The sequence below is a fragment of the Oncorhynchus mykiss genome, chromosome 23 (assembly GCF_057628025.1).
Source record: "Oncorhynchus mykiss isolate SJ-2025 chromosome 23, ASM5762802v1, whole genome shotgun sequence".
Classification (NCBI taxonomy): Eukaryota; Metazoa; Chordata; class Actinopteri; order Salmoniformes; family Salmonidae; genus Oncorhynchus; species Oncorhynchus mykiss.
The window spans coordinates 37,739,266-37,760,910 of NC_143044.1; the positions used below are offsets into that span (position 1 = coordinate 37,739,266).

Below are 21,645 nucleotides of genomic sequence, written 5' to 3' on the forward strand. Positions count from 1 at the left end.
GTATTATGACTCATACTATAGTACTCTATGGTAAAAACACATTTTGGACTCTATAGAAATGCATTTATTGTCTACAATTGTTTTTGCCACGTTTATCCTATTAGACACCTTAATGTATACTTTAAAATTATATTATGTGAACTAAACATTAAAATGTAAATAAAACCATTTCAGTGAATTTTTTGATAGTACTAATGTCCCCACTAAAGACATGTCATTTTGTCATTGAAACATTTAATTGAAATACTGTGGAATGGCATTGATTCCTATTGTGTGGAATTGCATTCATTCCTATTGAGGACTGCTTCTTCGGGGAGTATCAATATGGTGGCTTCAGAAAAAACACACAAACCTGAGAATGTTGTACAGACAACTAATTCCCTGATTATTGGCATCCGGTCATCACTTTTGGTTCAAGTCAAGACCAGGGAACCAAACTGGCACAAAATGAGAAGTCTGAGCTGGTATCATTGTGTGTAAATGTCAATATTGGCCCGTAGGCTACATGTTCCCCAGCCCCGACTGATACAATTTACTGGACTGCACTGTAAACATAGAACCATGTAATGACCTCTGCCTGCTCAGTCATTAACTCAGAGGAATATACACCACACAAATTAACACACATTATACAAAACTAACAATCACATAACAAAGATACAGTATAATCAGTGCATCTAACCATTTCGTTAACAACAAAAAAAGGCCTTGGGTAAGTGTCTGGTGGCCACTTCTTCCTTTACTCCCCAGCCCCGCTGTGCTTTCAGACCCATGGGTCATTTTCATTAAGCACCAAAGGGAAGATAACTGAATTAAATAGAGAGGGACTATCTGGACTTGTCCAAAAATAAACCCTTATTTTCATCTTCCATTGCAAAAAAAATGAAGTTGCATGCCCTTATGAACAACCCAGACCCCTCTCAGGGCTGGTATAGTGACAGAGTTGGCTTCATGGTGATGAAGCTGAAGTTATATGACTGCGGCAAACCCTTGTGGGCTGTGCTGTTGAAGTGGCTCCAGGAGAACGGAAGCAAGCCCCCCTGAGTGGTGGGACCGTTCACCGCCTCGCCTGCTAACTGACGGGCCAGGTGGAAGTCTGTCACCTAGGAGAGGGAAGGTGAGAGAGAAGGAGAGAGAGGAGATAATTAAAAATTGCCCTTTGTTTTACTTGAATGTTATTTTAGTATTGTGATGTACCGTAGGAGTATAAATTGTGCCATCATGTTCCCTTTGATATTATTTTATGAGTGCGAATGCGTGGACATGGTGGTAATTGAACCCTGACCTTGGTGTCATAGCAGCCTCCTGGACGTGGTTTCTTCAGCCTCAGGTCGTTGCGACAGCAGATGGTTTTACAGGGATGGCCCTTGGAGTAAGGGTCTTTCCTGTAGTCTGGAGACACAGTTCAAAAGCACTGAGTTCAGAGGTTGGAACAGCAGGAGTGACAATCTAGTAGACCCACACAGCAAGATGATCTATCCTCCTTGTGGGGTTTAATAATTTAATCTCCACCTGAATTCTCATTCTATTAATAGGGATAGCTTTAGCAGACCAGAATGAAAGGCCCGATTCTCTCCAGTCCGATTACGGTTGTAGCAAAAAAGATTAGACACTACAGGGCCAGTGGTCCTGCAGGCCTGGCATTGCCTGCATCTGCCTAATTATAAAAGAACTACAGTTACCAACCCATTCCTGACAAAATCATACTCAAATCAAATTTTATTGGTCACATACACATAGTTAACAGATGTTAATGCGTGTGTAGCGAAATGCCAGTGCTTCTAGTCCGACAGTATAGTAATATCTAATAAGTAATCTAACAAATTCACAACGACTACCTTATATATATATATATACACACACACACACACACACACACACACACACACTGTAAGGGGATGGAATAAGAATATATGGATGAGCGGTGGCCGTACGACATGGGCAAGATGCAAATGATGGTATAAAATACCCTATATACATATGACTAATGTAGGATATGTAAACATTATTGAAGTGGCATTTTTTAAAGTGACTAGTGATACCATTATTAAATCCATTTATTAAAGTGGCCAGTGATTTGAGTCTGTATGTTGGCAGCAGCCTCTCTGTGTCAGTGATGGCTGTTTAACAGCCTGATGGCCTTGAAATAGAAGCTGTTTTTTAGTCTCTCGGCCCTAGCTTTGATGCACCTGTACTGACCTTGCCTTCTGGATGATAGCGGGGTGAACAGGCAGTGGCTCGGGTGGTTGTTGTCCTTGATGATCTTTTTGGCCTTCCTGTGACATCGGGTGCTGTAGGCGTCCTGGAGGGCAGGTAGTTTGCCCCCGGTGATGTTGTGCAGACCGCGCTATCCTCTGGAGAGCCTTGCGGTTGAGGGCGGTGCAGTTGCCGTACCAGGCGGTGATACAGCCCGACAGAATGCTCTCGATTGTGCATCTGTAGAAGTTTGTGAGGGTTTTAGGTGACAAGTCAAATTTATTCAGCCTCCTGAGGTTGAAGAGGCGCTGTTGCACCTTCTTCACCAGGCTGTCTGTGTGGATGGACCATTTCAGTTTCTCCGTGATGTGTACTCCGAGGAACTTAAAAAACTTTCCAACTCCTCCACTGCTGTCCCGTCGATGTGAATAGGGGGTGCTCCCTCTGCTGTATCCTGAAGTCCACGATCATCACCTCCTCCCTGTAGGCTGTCTCGTCATTGTTGGTCATCAAGCCTACCACTGTAGTGTCGTCTGCAAACTTGATGATTGAGTTGGAGGCGTGCATGGCCACGCAGTCATGGGTAAACAAGGAGTACAGGAGAGGGCTGAGAATGCACCCTTGTGGGGCCCCAGTGTTGAGGATCAGCGGAGTGGAGATGTTGTTTCCTACCCTCACCACCTGGGGGCGATCCGTCAGAAAGTCTAGGACCCAGTTGCACAGGGCAGGGTTGAGACCCAGATTCTCAATCTTAATGATGAGTTTGGACGGTACTATGGTGTTGAATGCTGAGCTTTAGTGAATGAACAGCATTCTTCATTATGTATTCCTCTTGTCCAGATGGGATAGGGCAGTGTGCAGTGTGATGGTGATTGGATCGCCTGTGGACCTATTGGGGCGGTAAGCAAATTGGAGTGGGTCTAGGGTATCAAGTAGGGTGGAGGTGATATGATCCTTGACTAGTCTCTCAAAGAACTTCATGATGACAGAAGTGAGTGCTACAGGGCGATAGTCATTTGGTTCAGTTACCTTAGCTTTCTTGGGAACAGGAACAATGGTGGCCATCTTGAAGCATGTGGGGACAGCAGACTGGGATAGGGATTGATTGAATATGTCCATAAACACACCAGCCAACTGGTCTGCGCATGCTCTGAGGACGCGGCTGGGGATGCCGTCTGGACCGGCAGCCTGGCGAGGGTTAATACGTTTACATTTTTTCTCACATCGGCCACGTTAAAGGGGAGCCCACAGTCTTTTGTAGCGGGCCGTGTCGGTGGCACTGTATTGTCCTCAAAGCACGCAAAGTTGTTTAATTTGTTCGGGTGCGAGGCGCCGATGTCCCTGACGGGGCTGGTTTTCTTTTTGTAATCCGTGTAGACTCTGTAATATACGTCTCATGTTTGAGTCGTTGAATTGCGACTCTACTTTGTCCCTATACTGACGCTTAGCTTGCTTGATTGCCTAGCGGAGGGAATAGCTACACTGTTTGTATTCAGTCATGTTTCCAGTCGCCTCGGCATGATTAAATGCGGTGGTTCGCGCTTTCAGTTTTGCGTGAATGCTGCCATCAATCCACGGTTTCTTTTTAGGGAAGGTTTTAATAGTCACAGTGGGTACAACGTCTCCATTGCACTTCCTAATAAACTCACTCACCGAGTCAGCGTATACGTCAATGTTATTGAGGCAACCCGGAACATATCCCTATCCACTCGACTGAAGCAATCTTGAAGCGTGGAATTCGATTGGTCAGACCGGCGTTGGATAGACCTAAGCATGGGCGCGACCTGTTTTAGTTTCTGCCTATAGGAGGGGAGCAACAAGATGGAGTCATGGTCAGATTTGCCAAAGAGAGGACAGGGGAGGGCCTTGTATGCATCACGGAAGTTAGAGTAGCAGCGGCCCAATGTTTTGCTCGAGTGGGTGCAACAATCAATGTGCTGGTAGAATTTAGGTAACCGTGTTCTCAAATTAGCTTTGTTAAAATCCCCAGCTACAACAAATAGAGCCTCAGGATATATGGTTTCCAGTTTACATAGAGTTCAGTAAAGTTCTTTCAGAGCCGTCGAGGTATCTGCTTTGGGGGGAGATACACGACTATGACTATAATCTAAGAGAATCTAGAGAATTCTATTGGAAGATAATGGGGTCTGCATTTGATTGTAAGGAATTCTAGGTCAGGTGAACAAAAGGATTTGAGTTCTTGTATGTTGTTATGATTAAGCCATGAGTCGTTAATCATGAGACATACACCCCCGCCCTTCTTCTTACCAGAGAGATGTTAGTTTCTGTTGGCGCAACGCATAAAGAAACCCGGTGGCTGTACCGACTCCGACAACATATCCCGAGTGAGCCATGTTTCTGTGAATCAGAGAATGTTACAATCTCTGATGTCTCTCTGGAAGGCAACTCGTGCCCTAATTTCATCCACCTTGTTGTCTAGAGACTAGAGTTTGGCGACGAGTATGCTCAGAAGCGGTGGATGGTGTGTTCGCCTTCTAAGTCTGACTAGGAGGCCCCTCCGTCTGCCTCTCCTGCGGCGACGACGTTGTTTTGGGTCGGCCTCTGGGATTAGAACCAATGTCCAGGGTGGAGGTCTGAACAAAGGATCCACCTCGGGAAAGTCGTATTCCTGATCGTAATGTTGGTAAGTTAACGTCATTATTATATCCAATAGTTCTTCCCGGCTGTATGTAATAACACTTAAGATTTTCTGGGATAAAAATGTAAGAAATAATACATTAAAAAAACGAATTACTACATAGTTTCCTAAGGATGTGAAGCGATGTAACGCTCGTAATTTTAAGGATGGTTGGGCCAAGATGCAGCGTGGGGTAGGTTCATCATTTTTGTTAATGTTAACCAGCAACAAAACAAGAACGAGTAACCAACGAAACGTACAGCCTTGTAGGGCTCAAAAGCAACAATACAAAAACAAGATCCCACAAACAACAGGTGGGAAAAGGCTGCCTAATTATGATCCCCAATCAGAGACAACGATAGACAGCTGCCTCTGATTGGGAACCATACCAGGCCAAGATAGAAATGCAAAAACCAGAGATCACACCCTGATCTAACCAAAATAGAGAATAAAAAGGATCTCTAAGGTCAGGGCGTGACAGTACCCCCTCCCAAAGGTGCGGACTCCGGACGCAAAACCTGACTCTATGGGGCAGGGTCCGGGTGAGCATCTAGCCTCGGTGGCAGCTCCGGTTTGGGACGTAGACACCGCTCCGCTCACGGATCGCTCCGCTTCCATGGAACCGAACCGTGGATCATCGCCGGAGGCTCCGGACCGTGGATAGTCCCCGGAGGAACTGGACCGTAGATCGTCGCTGGAGGAAGCGGACCGTGGATCACCGCTGGGGACTCCGGACCGTAGATCGTCGCAGGAGGCTCCGGACTGGGAACCCTCGCAGGAGGCTCCGGACTGGGAACCCTCGCAGCAGGCTCCGGACTGGGAACCGTCGCTGGAGGCTCCGGACTGGGAACCGTCGCTGGAGGCTCCGGACTGGGAACCGTCGCAGGAGGCGCCGGACTGCCGACCGAAGCGGGAGGCTCTGGACTGCCGACCGATGCTGGAGGCTCTGCATTGCAGACCGTCGCAGGAGACCTGGTGCGTGGAGCTGACACAGGACGTACCGGGCTGGGGAGACGCACAGGAGGCCTAGAGTGTGGAGCCGGCACAGGACATGCCGGGCTGGGGAGACGCACAGGAGGCCTGGTGCTTGGAGCTGGCACAGGACGTACCGGGCTGTGGAAGTGCACTGGAGGTCTGGAGCGTAGAGCTGGCACAATGTGTCCTGGACAGATGACAACCTTCGCACGGTAAGTGCGGGGAGCTGGCACAGGGCGTATCGGGCTGTGGAGGCGCACTGGAAACACGCTCCTCAAAGCGAGTGCGGAGAGCTGGCACAGGACGTGCAGGGCTGAGAAGGCGTACTAGAGACCTGGTGTGTGGGGCCGGCACAGTCTTCACCAGACGGCTAGCACGCTCCTCAGGACGAGTACGGAGAACTGACTCAGGTGGCATTAACCTGAGGACACGCTCCTTAGGTCGAATTTCGTGCCTCATGCACCAACACAACAGCTCTCTCATAACTCTCTCCTCCAATTTCCCCATCAACTCCTTAACTGTCTCTGATTCACTCCCTTCATTCCCCTCCAAGTTCACCTTCCTCTCCCAGACTGGCTCTGGTTCAACCCTCGGATCCGCAGACCACCCCGTGTGGATTCGCTCTGGTTCACACCTTGGCTCCACTGACCAACCTGTGTGCCACCCCCTCAAAAAAATGTTGAGGCTGCCTCTCGGGCTTCCATCGTGGTCGCGAACCCCGGTGTTGTCGTTGTTGTTCCTTCGCTGGCTCCGCCTGCTTCCATGGCAGGCTTCGGTCTCCTGCCATGATTTCGTCCCACGTCCAGGATGTCCTCCACTCCTGGCTTTCCTCCCTGGCCCATGATCCCTGCTCCTCCTGGGCACGCTGCTTAGTCCAAGGATGGTCGGACCAAGATGTAGCGTGGGGTAGGTTAATCATTTTTATTAATGATAACCAGCAACCACACAAGAAAGAGTAACCAACGAAACGTTCAGCTCAAAAGCAACAATACAAAAACAAGATCCCACAAACAACAGGTGGGAAAAGGCTGCCTAAATATGATCCCCAATCAGAGACAACGATAGAGCTGCCTCTGATTGGGAACCATACCAGGCCAACATAGAAATGCAAAAACTAGAGTACCCACCCTAGTCACACCCTGATCTAACCAAAATAGAGAATAAAAAGGATCTCTAAGGTCAGGGCGTGACAAGCGAGGTGACCATCTGTCGGCGCCATCTTGAGAGGGGCTGCAGCACTCACTGTTGTATCTCATGATGTGTTTGAGGGAGGCAAGGCCTGTAACCCTGGCCTGATCCCTGCGGAAGATCTTGGCTCTGGGACAGAGGTCATAGGAGAAGTCCTCTCCATGCTTCCTCCACATGACCCCGTAGCCACTCAGGTTGTAGATGTCTGCATGGAAGGGCACGTTGTAGGACGCCCAGTAGCCTGCCGGAGGGAACAGGAGAAAGACAAGAATAATGTAGGAATGGTGAAGTAGGGATATATCAGATGCTGAGAGACTGAAACAACCAACATGATTCATTGATTGATATATTTTTTTAAATGACCAATGCAGCTGTTTCATCTCAATATCAAATCATTTCTGGGTAAGAATTAAGTACCTTACTGTAATTGTTTTCAAAGAAAATGGTCAAAAAGAAACAAAAATAGTTTCTTAGCAAGATCAATTTCTCAAGCAAGAATTTTGCTACGACTGTCTGGGAGTGGTCGGATTAGGAAGAGGAAAACTGAAAACTAGCTGTTATTGGCAGCTTGGTGATGTTTCTTACACTAAAAAGGGCATTCTCATAATTTTCACAATTACACAGTATTATTCCAACCTCAGTGTGGAAATACATATAAAACACAGGAAAACCTATATTTTGACTGCACTGGGCCTTTAAGTGTCACACATATTGGTGCCCAGCTGACATGGGTTTATAATACATTATTATTACTTGAAGTAATATGCACATAAAACGATTTTATTTTATAATCATGGCTATAACAGCTGCCATTTAATTACATTAAACAAACAATGCATTATCCTTCTCCCCCCAGGCTTTGAAAATAAATTTTGCAACATATCAGCTTGCCAATCAATTAATAACATCCCATAAGACTTTATTAATCCTAGAGTGTCAATTAGGATGGCATATAACCCATGTATATCCACCAGTTTAGCGTTATATCAACAGACTGAAATGAGACGGTCCCTTACCCTGTCGCAGGGCCTGTGTCTGGTCAGAGTGTACCACCAGTCCTGGTATCTGCTCTACCACAGTCAGAGCCCCATCCCTTATACTCCTCCCCAACGACACCCTGCTCAGATCCAGCACCATGTACTGGCTGTTATAGGTTCCTGAGGAGGGGAGGGGAAATGTAGTTGTGTTAAACTTGGTTTGGTGTTGATTATCTACTGGTTATTACAGGTCCTTGAAATGAGGAGAAACGAGTCACCTCCTGATATGCAGTATGTCATGGCTTGGGACTGTGGTGAACACATGCACTACACTGGAGCATGCAGATACTCAGAAAAAAAGAAGGGAAAAAAAGGGTATTTGAACTAGGAACTGGTGAGCAGAGGTTGCATGTATACGATCATAATGGGAACGTATCAGGTGTCACTTTCTGGTTATAGTAGGTGCCAGAGACACAGAGGCTATGGCCAGTCAGTCCTCTCATTGAGAACAAGCTGTACTGTTCCTCCTAAGCAACAAGTTATGTCATCTCCTACTGCGGTGGCTCTATTAACAAAGACAGACTACAGTACATCCTTAGAGAACAGGACGGTTACATCATCTGTGGTCAGGAACCGTCTGTGGTCAGGGCCTAAGGCAATACATCACATAGCCGTTGTGCGCCCGAAGACGTGGATGTTGATTAAGGCAGCCCCCCCACACCTCTCTGATTCAGAAGGGTTGGGTTAAATTTACCATACTATGCAACAATCAATTCAACACAAACTACAATCCTTAACAAGTACAGTAGCACACAAATCACAAAGTCTATACTCACACCACACCTAAACACAAGCTCATAGGTTATTCATGCAAGTACAGGTTACACAAATCACAAAACCCAATCCCACAAAAGTCCTCCACACCCCAGGCATTACCGGAGTTGTACTTAGAGAAGATGTGAGCCCACTGCTCCCCAGTGCGTGCCAGGGCGTGTGCCAGCCGCACCCTCTGCCAGGCCAGCAGGCTGTGGGGGGTGACCAGGGTGAACAGAGAGGTGTTGAAGACACTGTTGGTGGTCTGAGTCATCAGCAGCCCACTGCCCAGCAGGTAGAAATCATCCAAAGATGTCAGGAAGCCTGGGCGGAGAGAGGAGATAAGTGCATGGCTGGTTAGGAAAGGAGAGGGGACATGAAGGGGTGAGGACATGTGGGGACTTGGAGTGGGATGTGGGAGTAGTATAGCCGAGCATCCCTTGCACTATAGTGTAGAGAAAAAAGAAGTTGCGCTAAGGTTAAGGACATATGTGAGGTGTAACATTCCTAGCACCACAGGGTAATTAAAAATGTCATTATAATGTAGTAGATTTCAGTCCCGAGAGACTGTGGTAAGCTTGTGCACAGAAGGGCTAGATGGATTCAAATCCTAGCACCCGGATTGTATTTTAGTAGCTTTTAATGCAGTGTGTTTCTGCACTGAGTGAGATAACATTCCCTGCTTAACTCTAAAAATAGCACTTTTAAGCCACTTCAGTTTTAATGGTGATGGGGCCTGTAAGATAATGTATGACAGGGAAAATGGCAAATCTTCAATAACATCACTTAACCCCACCAGGCTACGAGTTTACATTAATCATCCTTCCGTTGCAACTGTATATTACTAAACTTCCCAATTTTCAAGACTGGTGGAGTCTGTATTGTACAAGACAGTCTGCTTTTTTCAGCCATATTAGGTAGATGGGTGCTACACATGGATAGTGAATAAGAAGAGTTCTCCCAATACCACAATATCAGCCAGCAGCATAATACCCTGCACCCCACTGCTGGCATGCCTCTGAAGCTAAGCAGGGTCAGTCCCTGGACGGGACACCAGATTCTGCTGGAAGTGGTGTTGGAGGGCCAGTAGGAGGCACTCTTTCCTCTGTTCTAAATATATATATATATATATATATATATATATATATATATATATATATATATATATATATATATATATATATATATATATATATATATATATCCCAGGGCAGTGAATGGGGACATTGCCTTGTGTAGTGTGCAGTCTTTCGGACGGGACGTTAAATGGGTGTCCTGACTCTCTGTGGTCACTAAAGATCCCATGGCACTTATCGTGAGAGTAGGGGTGTTGACCCTCGTGTCCCGGCTAAATTCCAAATCTGTCCCTCATACCATAATGGCCACCTAATCATCCCCAGCCTACAATTGGCTCATTAGCCCCTTCTTCTCCCCTGTAACTATTCCCTGAGTCGTTGCTGTAAATGAGAATGTGTTCCCAGTCAACTCACCTGGTAAAATAAGGGATCAATAGAATATAAAACACTATATACATTGCTTTATCAATCAAATTCAATCAATCATGTTAATTTACCAGGGTAGCTGCTGAAGGATAACTTGCCCGTGGCGGTGTGTGTGTCGGCCAGCCTGAAGTCCCAGTGTTTGTAGATACGCATGGTGGAAGCGTAGTTGAACCAGCTGGAGTGGGCTAACAGCAGGTTCTCAAAGCCTGGCAGAACCTAGAGATAGAACAGGATAAAGACACCAAACACATGGTGTTACATCGCAGACTTAAAGTGTACCGTCCTCACTACCTCATGCATGAACTGAAGAGAAAACTGGATATGAGAAAGGTATTAATCCACTCCTGTAGAAAAATGAAAGCTCAATAAAAAAGGAATCTACATCATTATAAACCAATATGCTTTAACAGTGGCTGAATATCTTTTGTCGATTATGGAAATCGCATTGTATAACTCCACTAATGAGGATGATATGCAAGTCAGCTATAAATAAACTATAAACAACACCAATCATGAGCTAAACAAACAACCAGACCTAGCCAAATTCACTTGACTCCTGACCTTTATGAGAGCTGAGCAGTGGCCCATTCCTGGCACAAGGCCTCGGGAGGAGTTGAAGCGTGGAGTCAGTGCTGGAATCAGGTCCAGCAGGTCTCCAACTTCATTCAGAAACTGCAGCGCAAACATAGACAGAGGCTAGGACGTGGAAAGGTGGAAGAAAAGGGTCAGTTGGGATTTGCATAAAGGATTGGGAACTGTTTTTGTTTGCAATTAGGAGGTTGTGACTATACAGATCCCATTAGGTTGGAGGAAAATCTGATGCTCGCACACAGAAGATTATCGTCAAAACACAATTCCCTTCAGTTCTGACATTAAGTCCCTCACACTTTTCTCTCGCTCCCACACACACACACAAAACACACACACACACCTCTCTCTGCCTGCTCTTGGCCCAGTATGCAGCTCCAGCCTGTAGCCCATCCAGTTGAGCCAGGATCAGTCCTGCATGTAACCACAAGGGGTCGCTGTTTCTCCTCAACTTCACCTGCTCTCTGGTCCAGTAGTCCTGTTTACTGTGGACCGACTCAGGTATTCAGTCATTATAATTATTATTATAGGCTTTCATTTGTTACATTGACTGCTAAAATTGACTACATTTGACTGTCATGATATTTGATGTAAAAAATAAAATATGTGATTCCACGAATGGTGGTCCTCGAGCTTTCGACAGTGATTTGGTAGTCCACAGAACGGAAAAGATTGTCTATAGCATAAATGGGACTCTTACATCATGAAATCTTTCAAGGGGTCCAGAATCTTCTCATCTTTAATCATCTGGGGATATATGTTGGCATAGTGGCTAAACATTTGCCTGATGGAGAGAGAAAGCCAGGGTCAAAATTTCTTCAACATTTCCTGAAGGATTTCCACTCTCAAAAATGATGTCTATAATGAATGTATAGGCGTGAACAGGGCTAAATAAAGATAACACGAACATCAGTGTCATTTGTAACAAAGCAGTGAAAGCACTCACTCTGCGGTGAGGAACCCTTCCAGATACCCAGCCAAGAAGGAGGTGGTCTCATCACTCTCGGGGGTCTCCCCGTACCCTGCCCGAATCTCCAGCACCCCCCAGCCCGTCAAGAGGAGAGTGTCATTGTAATATCCATAGGCACCCCCTTCTTTCTCCAACACCCCCTCATTCAGAATCACACTCTTCTGGGCAGCATCCCAGTACACAGTGGCCTCTTGGATCTCTACCACAGGGGGACAGGGATGAATAACACGCCATATTAGAAGAACACTCATGGGTGGTGGATAGAAGCTAAGCAAAAGTGTCTTGTCTGTGTATTCAGCTGAATGGATTGTGTGGATTAAAGAATAGGTCTATTGAGCAAATGCATTGCATACAATAGGCCTATTACCAGGCAATGTTTACCTCGGAGTGGGTGTTCAAATAGTTACAATGTATTTTATCAATCCATTTTACTGACTTTCACACTGTATAGAAATACTGAGTGGAATACAGAATAAAAAAATATCATTAAGCAAATAGGGCGGTAAATATTATTGTGTATGATTTTTTGGGATCTGCGTCACCAAGAAAGAAAAAAAAAGTGTCTGGCAATATAGCCTACGCACCATCCAAAATGTTCACTCTGGGGGTTCTCTGCTACTACTCGTGCGAATTATACCTGTCTGAAATGACATGTCAATCAAACCTTGCCACAATTCACAAGAGGTTGTACCGCTCCGATCCACCTATGCTTGCACATTTATGCAGTTTCTTGGATGCAATGAATGAACAACATAAGTTTAACATAATTTGGCTAATTTATTCATATCGAAAGGCAAAGAGCAATATTGAAAAATATTGAATGAAGACTTACGGTAAGTTTGCTCGAGGGCTGCAGCCAAGACGCACAAAATAACAAGGAATTCTCTCTGCTCCCCTCTCAAAGCCATGTCTTAATTGATCTGTTCTAATGTTAATAGAATGATAAGTTTAAAGTGCCTATTCTAAAGGCAATAACATATGACATTTGCTGGTCACTCCAAAGTTCAATTGGGGGAATCGACTTAAATTCATGTGGGACCTAAGCGGATAATAACCTAGACATATGATTGGACGAACGTTAAGAAGCGCTCTTCAATTGGCTAAAGGCTACATGATAAACATAAATGTACCTTTTCTAGGATGTTTGGCTACACATTTCCAACTACTATCCGATACTGAAAAAATACAGTGCCTTCGGGAAATATTCATACCCCTTGAAATTTTCCACATTTTGTTACGTTAGCCTTATTCTAAAATGTATTAAATAAATATAAATCTACACACAATACCCCATAATGACAAAGCGAAAACAGGTTCTTATTGTTTTTTTCAAAAATATTTTAAAAAATACCTTATTTACGTAAGTATTCAGACCCTTTGCTATGAGACTCGAAACTGAGCTCAGGTGCATCCTGTTTCCATTGATCATCCTTGAGATGTTTCTACAACTTGATTGGAGTCCACCTTTGGTCAATTCAATTGATTGGAAATTATTTGGAAAGGCACACACCTGTCTATATAAGGTCCCACAGATGACAGTGCATGTCATAGCAAAAACCAAGCCATGAGTTCGAAGGAATTGTCTGTAGAGCGCCGAGAAAGGATTGTGTTGAGGCACAGATCTGGGGTAGGGTACCAAAAATGTCTGCAGTATTTAAGGTCCCCAAGAACACAGTGGCCTCCATCATTCTTAAATGGAAGATGTTTGGAACCACCAAGGACCTTGGTCAGGGAGGTGACCAAGAACCCGATGGTCACTCTGACAGAGCTTGAGTTCCTCTGTGGAGATGGGAGAACCTTCCAGAAGGACAACCATCTCTGCAGCACTTCACCAATCAGGCCTTTATGGCTAGACGTAAGCCACTCCTCAGTAAAAGGCTCATGACAGCCCACTTGGAGTTTGCTAAAAGTCACCAAAAGACTCTCAGACCATGAGAAACAAGATTCTATGGTCTGATGAAACCAAGATTGAACTCTTTGGCATGAATGCCAAGTGTCACGTCTGGAACAAACCTGGCACCAATACTACGGTGAAGCATGGTGGTGGCAGCATCATGCTGTGGGTATGTTTTTCAGTGGAAGGGACTGGGAGACAAGTCAGGATCGAGGGAAAGATGAACGGAGCAAAGTACAGAGAGATCCTTGATGAAAACCTGCTCCAGAGTGCCCGGGACATCAGACTGGGGCGATGGTTCACCTTCCATCAGGACAATGCTTCGGGACAAGTCTCTGAATGTTCTTGAGTGGCCAGGGCCTGGACTTGAACCCGATCGAACATCTCTGGCTAGACTTGAAAATAACTGTGAAGCGACACTCCCCATCCAACCTGACAAAGCTTGAGAAGATCTGCAGAGAAGAATGGGAGGAACTGCCCAAATACAGGTGTACCAAGCTTGTAGCGTCATACTCAAGAATGCTTTTTTTTATTTTTATGAATTAGCAAAAAAAATTAAACCTGTTTTTGCTTTGTCATTATGGGGTATTGTGTTTAGATTGATAGGGGAAAAACGATTTAATACATTTTAGAATAAGGCTGTAAGGTAACAAAGTGGAAAAAGTCAAGGGGTCTGAATACTTTCCGAATGCACTGTATATAAACACAACATGCAACAATTTCAATGATTTTACTGAGTTACAGTTCATATGAGGAAATGAGTCACACAAAATAAATGAATTAGGGCCTAATCTATAGATTTCACATGACTGGGCAGGGGCGCAGCCATAGGTGGGCCAGGGAGGTCATAGACCCACCTACTTGGGGCCAACCCACTGGGGAGCCAGGCCTAGCCAATCAGAATGAGTTTTTCCCCACAAAAGGGCTTTATTACAGACAGAAATACTCCTCAGTTTCATCAGCTGTCTGGGTGGCTGGTCTCAGACGATGCTGCAATGGAAGAAGCCAGATGTGGAGGTCCTGGGCTGGCATGGTTAAACGTGGTCTGCGGTTGTGATGCCGGTTGGATTCTCTAAAATGACGTTGGAGGTGGCTTATGGTAGATATAGAGATATGGTAGAGATAAATTAACATTAAATGCTCTGCCAACAGCTCTGGTGGACTTTCCTGCAGTCAGCATGCCAATTGCATGCTCCCTCAAAACTTGAGACAGGGGTGGCAGGGTAGCCTAGTGGTTAGAGTGTATGACTAGTAACCGGAAGGTTGGGCACTGTTCCTAGGCCGTCATTGAAAATAAGAATCTGTTCTTAACTGACTTGCCTAGTTAAATAAAGGTGAAATAAAATAAAAAATAAAACATGTTGCTTTAATATTTTTGTTCAGTATAAATGTTAAGACAAGATAAATAATGTACATATATTCAAATGTTTGTGTGAAATCATCCATCATTGCATTTAGTTGTTGACACTGTTATTTATAAACAATTTAATGGACAAAAATATTTCACCCCAGATGGGACTCGAACCCACAATCCCTGGCTTAGGAGGCCAGTGCCTTATCCATTAGGCCACTGGGGCTTGTTATGAATAGAACGGCATCTGCCCATTATATCATTAATTATCCGGGGGCAATATGACGATAAATCTGTGACAGGTAATGACACTGAAAAAAATATTTCACGGGAAACAGTATTCCGTAAACAAAGAGACGCTATCACCATGGTGATGCGTTTACATTGATGGCTTATCCCACTCAAACTAAACAGCGGGGGCATTTATCAAGTGTTTACATTATTACAAGGATGAAATGTACACTTTGTCCAACTATAAAGAATCCAATGGTATGTAGTTACAGTAAACATTCATAAAAATGCAAAGTGATTTGATATCATCCAACTCAAATGCTGCGTTTCCATTTGTAAATTCTTCCATTATTACCTGTTTAGACAAAATGGATCTGTAGCACTTGCGCAGTAACCTGCATGTCTGTAAAAAGCCGCTTGCTGGGCTAGAAAGAGAAGGGAAGCCTCTGCTAACCAGAGATAACGAATTAGCTAGATCAATAAAAGCGTTGTACAGTCATTTAGCTAGCTATTTTAATATATGATTAAATAAACGACGAAGATAGTGGCGTAATATTGTTGCTGTTGGTAATCTTAGTTTGCAATGCTATGCTAACTTTAGCTAGCTACGTAGCTAACGTTACTTGACCACTATTTCCAAAACAGCAAAATAAGAAGTTATCAATCTAACATTAATCCTCCACAGTATATATTTGTCTCACAATATATGATGACGAAGATGCTGCTTTTTGGCAACACCTTCTGTCCAAAGAATACCCCTCGCAAGTCTGTTTCTGTCTTCAATCTGCACACGGTGAGTTGAGGAAATGTCTCTCGCCCAAAAAACATTCTGCACAATGTGCATCTGTTGTCTTTTATGTGAAGGAAGTTTCTACATCCCCCCTCTTAATTTGTTGAGTCTATTTGCATTTTATTTGTTTTCTTTTTCATTTGCTGTTTTGTTTCTCGCCTCAACAGTCTGAAGGGAATGTATCTGGGAAGGAGGCGCAGACTGAAAAATAGCAACCTATAGCTTGAAAAGGAGAACAACCTACTCAGGCTGAAGATTGACCTCCTGTTGGACATGGTAGATTCTCATCAGCTTGAAGCATCCCATTGAATACAGTTGCATAGATACAGTATAAGCCATACAATACAGAATGCTTATACAGTATAAGCCATACAATTAACCTTGAATACGGGATTCCCTTTATAGGCCATTATTAATAATTTATTGGAGCAAGTAACTGATTCCCTTTTTCTTAAGTTGTCAGAAACCACTGCAGATGGAGAAGGAGCTGGAAAAGATGAAGATTCACAGTCGAAGGAAGAAGTGATGAATAGAAAATTACAGACAGGTTCCCAGTGATACCTGAAAATGAAGAAGGGAATAGATAAAGGATGGTGAGTGTTAGTGACCAATTAATTGTATTTGATTTATTTTACCTTTATTTAACCAGGAAAGTCAGTTAAGAACAAATTCTTTATATATTTTGTTAACCTTTATTTAACTAAGCAAGTCAGTTAAGAACAAATTATTATTTACAATGAAGGCCTACCCCGGCCAAACCCTAACCCGGATGACATTGGGCCAATTGTGCGCCGCCCTATGGGACTCCCAATCACAGCCGGTTGTGATACAGCCTGGAATCGAACCAGGGTCTGTAGTGACGCCTCTAGCACTGAGATGCAGTGCCTGACACAGAACCCAAACCGTCTGCGTGCGTGCGCCATCGTGCATAAATTTATTTTGTCCCCCTACACCAAACGCGATCACGACACGCAGGTTAAAATATCAACACAAACTCTGAACCAATTATATTAATTTGGGAACAGGTCGAAAAGCATTAAACATTTATGGTAATTTAGCTAGTTTGCACTTGCTAGCTAATTTGTCCTATTTAGCTAGCTTGCTGTTGCTAGCTAATTTGTCCTGGGATATAAGCATTGAGTTGTTATTTTACCTGACAATTAATCCACAGATAAAACGGTCAACTGAATCGTTTCTAGTCATCTCTCCTCCTTCCAGGCTTTTTCATCTTTGAACTTACAGTGGGGCAAAAAAGTATTTAGTCAGCCACCAATTGTGCAAGTTCTCCCACTTAAAAAGATGAGAGGCCTGTAATTTTCATCATAGGTACACTTCAACTATGACAGACAAAATGAGAAAAAAATCCAGAAAATCACATTGTAGGATTTTTAGATTGGCATCTAAACTTTCATAGTATTACTACACCGACCGGCAACACAGTTCGTCTTTCAATCACCCACGTGGGTATAACCAATGAGGAGATGGCACGTGGGTACCTGCTTCTATAAACCAATGACAAGATGGGAGAGGCAGGATTTGCAGTGCAATCTGCGTCAGAAATAGAAAGGACTTCTATTTAGGGCCCTTGGCAACGCAGACAGTCGCGAGCAGTGTGGGTGCAATAATTGAATAACATAGATTTCTAAATTTATTTTGCAACGGGTTGCAAGTGATGTGGTCGGCCTACTAGACCACTGCACCACTCGGGAGCCCATGTACTGTATAAATTATATATTTATAATTTCTACGGATTAAAAATCATTGAAGTTATGATAGTTTAAATGTGTCCTGTCCTTTTATAAAAATGATTCATTATCTTTTGTAAGCCACTGATGACCTATTTTAGAATACTATGATTTCTGGTTTTGGCAGCTAAGTGTATTTTAATATTTGATTTCAGATTTTTTCTACTTTATTAAAAGGTTTTAGATACATTTCAGAAAGCTATGTTTTGTTTGTTTGCATACATGTCTGTATAAGTATGCAATTGCCCATGCTAATGCCACCGTCTGATGTGGTATTTTCAAGAGGTAGTGGCTGGTATTGGTGATTTATAGTGGTTAGTATTGGTGATTTATAGTGGCCGGTATTGGTGTTTATAGTGGCCGGTATTGATACAAGTATTGTTTTGAAAACCTTTGGCACCAGAATGAACAACACTTTCAGAATTTTCTGATTAATTCAGCGTTACGCTAAGCATGACCTTAGAATTGTCAGAAACCCAGGAGTGACAGGGACTATATTCTAGATGTGGAGGTCACACATCCAACATGTCTTCAGGACTATATCTTGAATTATTACTGCCTCTCTCTCAGTTCCCTGTGGTTTTGTGTCACAGGTGAGATGATTGTTGTTATTACAATGTAATTGCTAGATGGTTATTGTTACACCAGATGCTGAATATGACTGCAAGCTGTACTGCACAGACAAATGTCATTAGAGGTATTTAATTCTATGGCTCAATAGCTTTCACAAACTGGCCAAGTCCGTGTAAACAAATTCGGTAAAGACAATCATAATCCAAAGGCTCAGTCAGTCATACATTGAGTAAGCATTGCAGGTCAGGCTACACCGGTGTGTGGGAAAACACATAGACCTTTTGACCGAGTATGGAAATGAATTGACCAAGAGTGATGTTTGAATTATTAGTCATTGTACCAGTACAGTGTGAGCCACAGAACCTTTCTTCCAAAATATATCATTGATCGGTTTGTGAGGGTTTGACAAATGCATCTTCTTGGCCAACTTACAGACCCACTCCCTCCTCCTAGAGAGGACCATCCTCTTGAGGGACAATGGGAGTCAGTACAACCAAGAGGATGAGTGCTGGACCCCTGATGGTGGCTGGATGCTGGCTGGGGCTGGATGGTGGCTGGACCCCTGTTGGTTGCTGTGGCTGGATGGTGGCTGGGGCTAGACTTTGCCTGGGGCTGGATGGAAGCTGGGGCTGGATGGTGGCTGGGGCTACTCATCTGTTTCGTCGTCACTGGGTTCTCCTACGCCTCCCCCAAAGCTGTCAGTGTCTCCTTCAAGGAGCTGATGAGGGACTTTGATGTGGGCCACAGCGACACGGCCTGAATCTCCTCCATCATGCTGTCCATGCTCAATGGATCAGGTCAGAGGTCAATCATAGAGTTGATACAGGGGCCTCTGAGAGCTTGAATCGTATACGAAACAAAGCTGTCAGATGTAAAAAATAAACGTTCAATGGGAGAAACAAAACAGAAATGTGAGTCTCTTGTAGTTCTGCATCATTTCATTAATAAATACACATGGCCTGTTTGTCTGTGAACGCCTTCTGCCCAGGCCCAGTGTCCAGTATCACGGTCAACAGGTTTGACAGCAGGTCGGTGATGCAGGTCGGAGGTTTGCTGGCATCAGCAGGCATGGTGGGAGCTTCCATCACCACCGCCATTAAACAGCTTTACTTTTCAGGTACTTGCAACATATCACAATACACACTACTAATCCTTCTCTCTATCCAGCTCTAACGTGTAACTTCCCATAGTCTGTATACAATGATTTCGTTCCAGGCCCCCAATGACTAATGCTCCGTGTTCCTCTCTGTCCTGCCCCCCCTGGGTCAGGTTCTGCTAGACCACTATGGCTGAAGGGAAGCCTTTCTCATCATGGGGGACTGCTGCTCAACTGTGGGGCTTTCATGAGACCTGGAGAGGAGGAGGAAACGGGAGAAGGGAACGAACCAGCGCTGAAAGAAATGTTTCCTTCAAAAGTAGGAAAGGAGAAGAATGGAATAGAAAATAAGCTTTTGGACTTAAGGGGGATGCCTGAACAGGGGGCTGTTGATCTTCACTGAGTGGACAAAACATTTGGAACACCTTCCTAATATTGAGTTGCACCCCTTTTTCAGTCGGAATAGCCTCAATTCATTGGGGCATGGACTCTACAAGGTGTCAAGCGTTCCACAGGGATGCTGGCCTATGTTGACTCCAATGCTTCCCACAGTTGTGTCAAGTTGGCTGGATGTCGTTTGGGTGGTCAACCATTCTTGATACACACGGGAAACTGTTGACCGTGAAAACCACAGCAGCGTTGCAGTTCTTGACGCACTCAAACCGGTACGCCTGGCACCTACTAGCATACCATGTTCAAAGGCACTTAAATCTGTTATTTTGCCCATTCACCCTCTGAAGGGCACACGTACACAATACATGTCTCATTTGTCTCAAGGTTTGAAAATACTTCTTTAACCTGACTCCTCCCCACATGCACAAGTACAGTGAAATGCCTTTTTTGCAGCTCTAACCCCAACAATGCAGGAGTCAATAACAATGTAATACTAAAAAAAAAACATAAGGTATGAAAAAGCACACACACTAAATAGAAATAAGAAGATGAGAAAGTAAGACGCTATATACAGGGTCAGTAGTGAAATACAGGGCCAGTTCCAGGGTCAGTAGTGAAATACAGGGTCAGTAGCGAAATACAGGGTCAGTTCCAGGGTCAGTAGCTATATACAGGGTCAGTAGTGAAATACAGGGTCAGTTCCAGGGTCAGTAGCTATATACAGGGTCAGTTCCAGGGTCAGTAGCTATATACAGGGGCGGTTCCAGGTTCAGTTCCAATACCATATTTACAATATGCAGGGTTACTGGAGTGATAGAGGTACAGTGCCTTTAGAAAGTTTTCATACCCCTTGATTTATTCAACATTTTGTTGTGTTACAACCTGAATTCACAATACCCCATAATGACAAAGTGAAAACATTTTTTTGAAACGTTTGCCAATTTATTGAAAATGAAATACAGAAATATCTAATTTACATAAGTATTCACACCCCTGAATCAATACATATTAGAAGCACCTTGGCAGCCATTACAGCTTTGAGTATTTCTGGATAAATTGAGTTCTGGATTGTACAATTTGTACATTATTCTTTTTTTTTTTATTCTTCTAGTTCTGTAAAGTTGGTTGTTGATCATTGTTAGACAGTCATTTTCAAGTCTGGCTAGATTTCAAAGCAGATTTAAGTCAAAACTGTTAACTCGGACACTCAGGAACATTCAATGATGTCTTGGTAAACAACTCCAGTGTATAATTTGGCCTTGTGTTTTAGGTTATTTTCCTGCTGAAAGGTTCATTTGTCTCCAGTGGCAGTTTGAAAACAGACAGAACCAGGTTTCCCTCTTAAGATTGTGCCTGTGCTTAGCTCTAGTCCGTTTATTTTTTTATAAAAAAAACGCCCTAGTTCTTGCCAATCTGCGCGCGGGGGCCGTGAACTTCCTACAGGACTGGCATGCAGAAGAAATGCTGTCAAATCAAATCAAATGTATTTATATAGCCCTTCGTACATCAGCTGATATCTCAAAGTGCTGTACAGAAACCCAGCCTAAAACCCCAAACAGCAAGCAATGCAGGTGTAGAAGCACGGTGGCTAGGAAAAACTCCCTAGCCTGGCTGACGTTAGCCAGCCAGCCACCTGGCTAGAATTTGTAACATATCATACATTTTTGCAAATTCGTAACATATTGTACTTTTTAAAAAAAATAGGCATATTGTACAAATTGTAAT

General features: G+C 44.0%; 1 protein-coding gene, 1 non-coding gene and 1 pseudogene across 2 annotated transcripts; all 3 read right to left on the minus strand.

Moving 5' to 3' along the window:
• Positions 1–51: 51 nt before the first annotated feature.
• Positions 52–12,832, minus strand: LOC110502875 (lysosomal leucine aminopeptidase). The gene is made up of 11 exons (XM_021581222.3): positions 12,680–12,832; positions 11,824–12,046; positions 11,578–11,661; positions 11,221–11,362; positions 10,851–10,985; positions 10,361–10,505; positions 8,911–9,111; positions 8,014–8,154; positions 7,053–7,238; positions 1,286–1,392; positions 52–1,103 (listed from the first exon to the last, which is right to left on the minus strand). The coding sequence occupies exons 1-11, from the start codon at positions 12,753–12,755 to the stop codon at positions 921–923; spliced, it is 1,623 nt and encodes a 540-aa protein (XP_021436897.1). The 5' UTR covers positions 12,756–12,832; the 3' UTR covers positions 52–920.
• On the minus strand, positions 5,110–6,728 carry LOC149972586 (uncharacterized; annotated as a pseudogene).
• Positions 12,833–15,245: 2,413 nt separating the features above from the next.
• Positions 15,246–15,318, minus strand: trnar-ccu (transfer RNA arginine (anticodon CCU)). The gene has a single exon. It is a non-coding gene; the product is annotated as a tRNA-Arg (tRNA).
• Positions 15,319–21,645: the final 6,327 nt, after the last annotated feature.

Coding starts and splice junctions, on each gene's coding strand:
- LOC110502875 (XM_021581222.3), bottom strand. CDS start 12,755: ATGGCTTTGAGAGGGGAGCAGAGAGAATTCCTTGTTATTTTGTGCGTC. Junction 11,662..11,823: donor GAAGGGTTCCTCACCGCAGA/GTGAGTGCTTTC, acceptor TCTCTCCATCAG/GCAAATGTTTAGCCACTATG. Junction 10,506..10,850: donor ACTGCTCAGCTCTCATAAAG/GTCAGGAGTCAA, acceptor TTCTATCTCTAG/GTTCTGCCAGGCTTTGAGAA.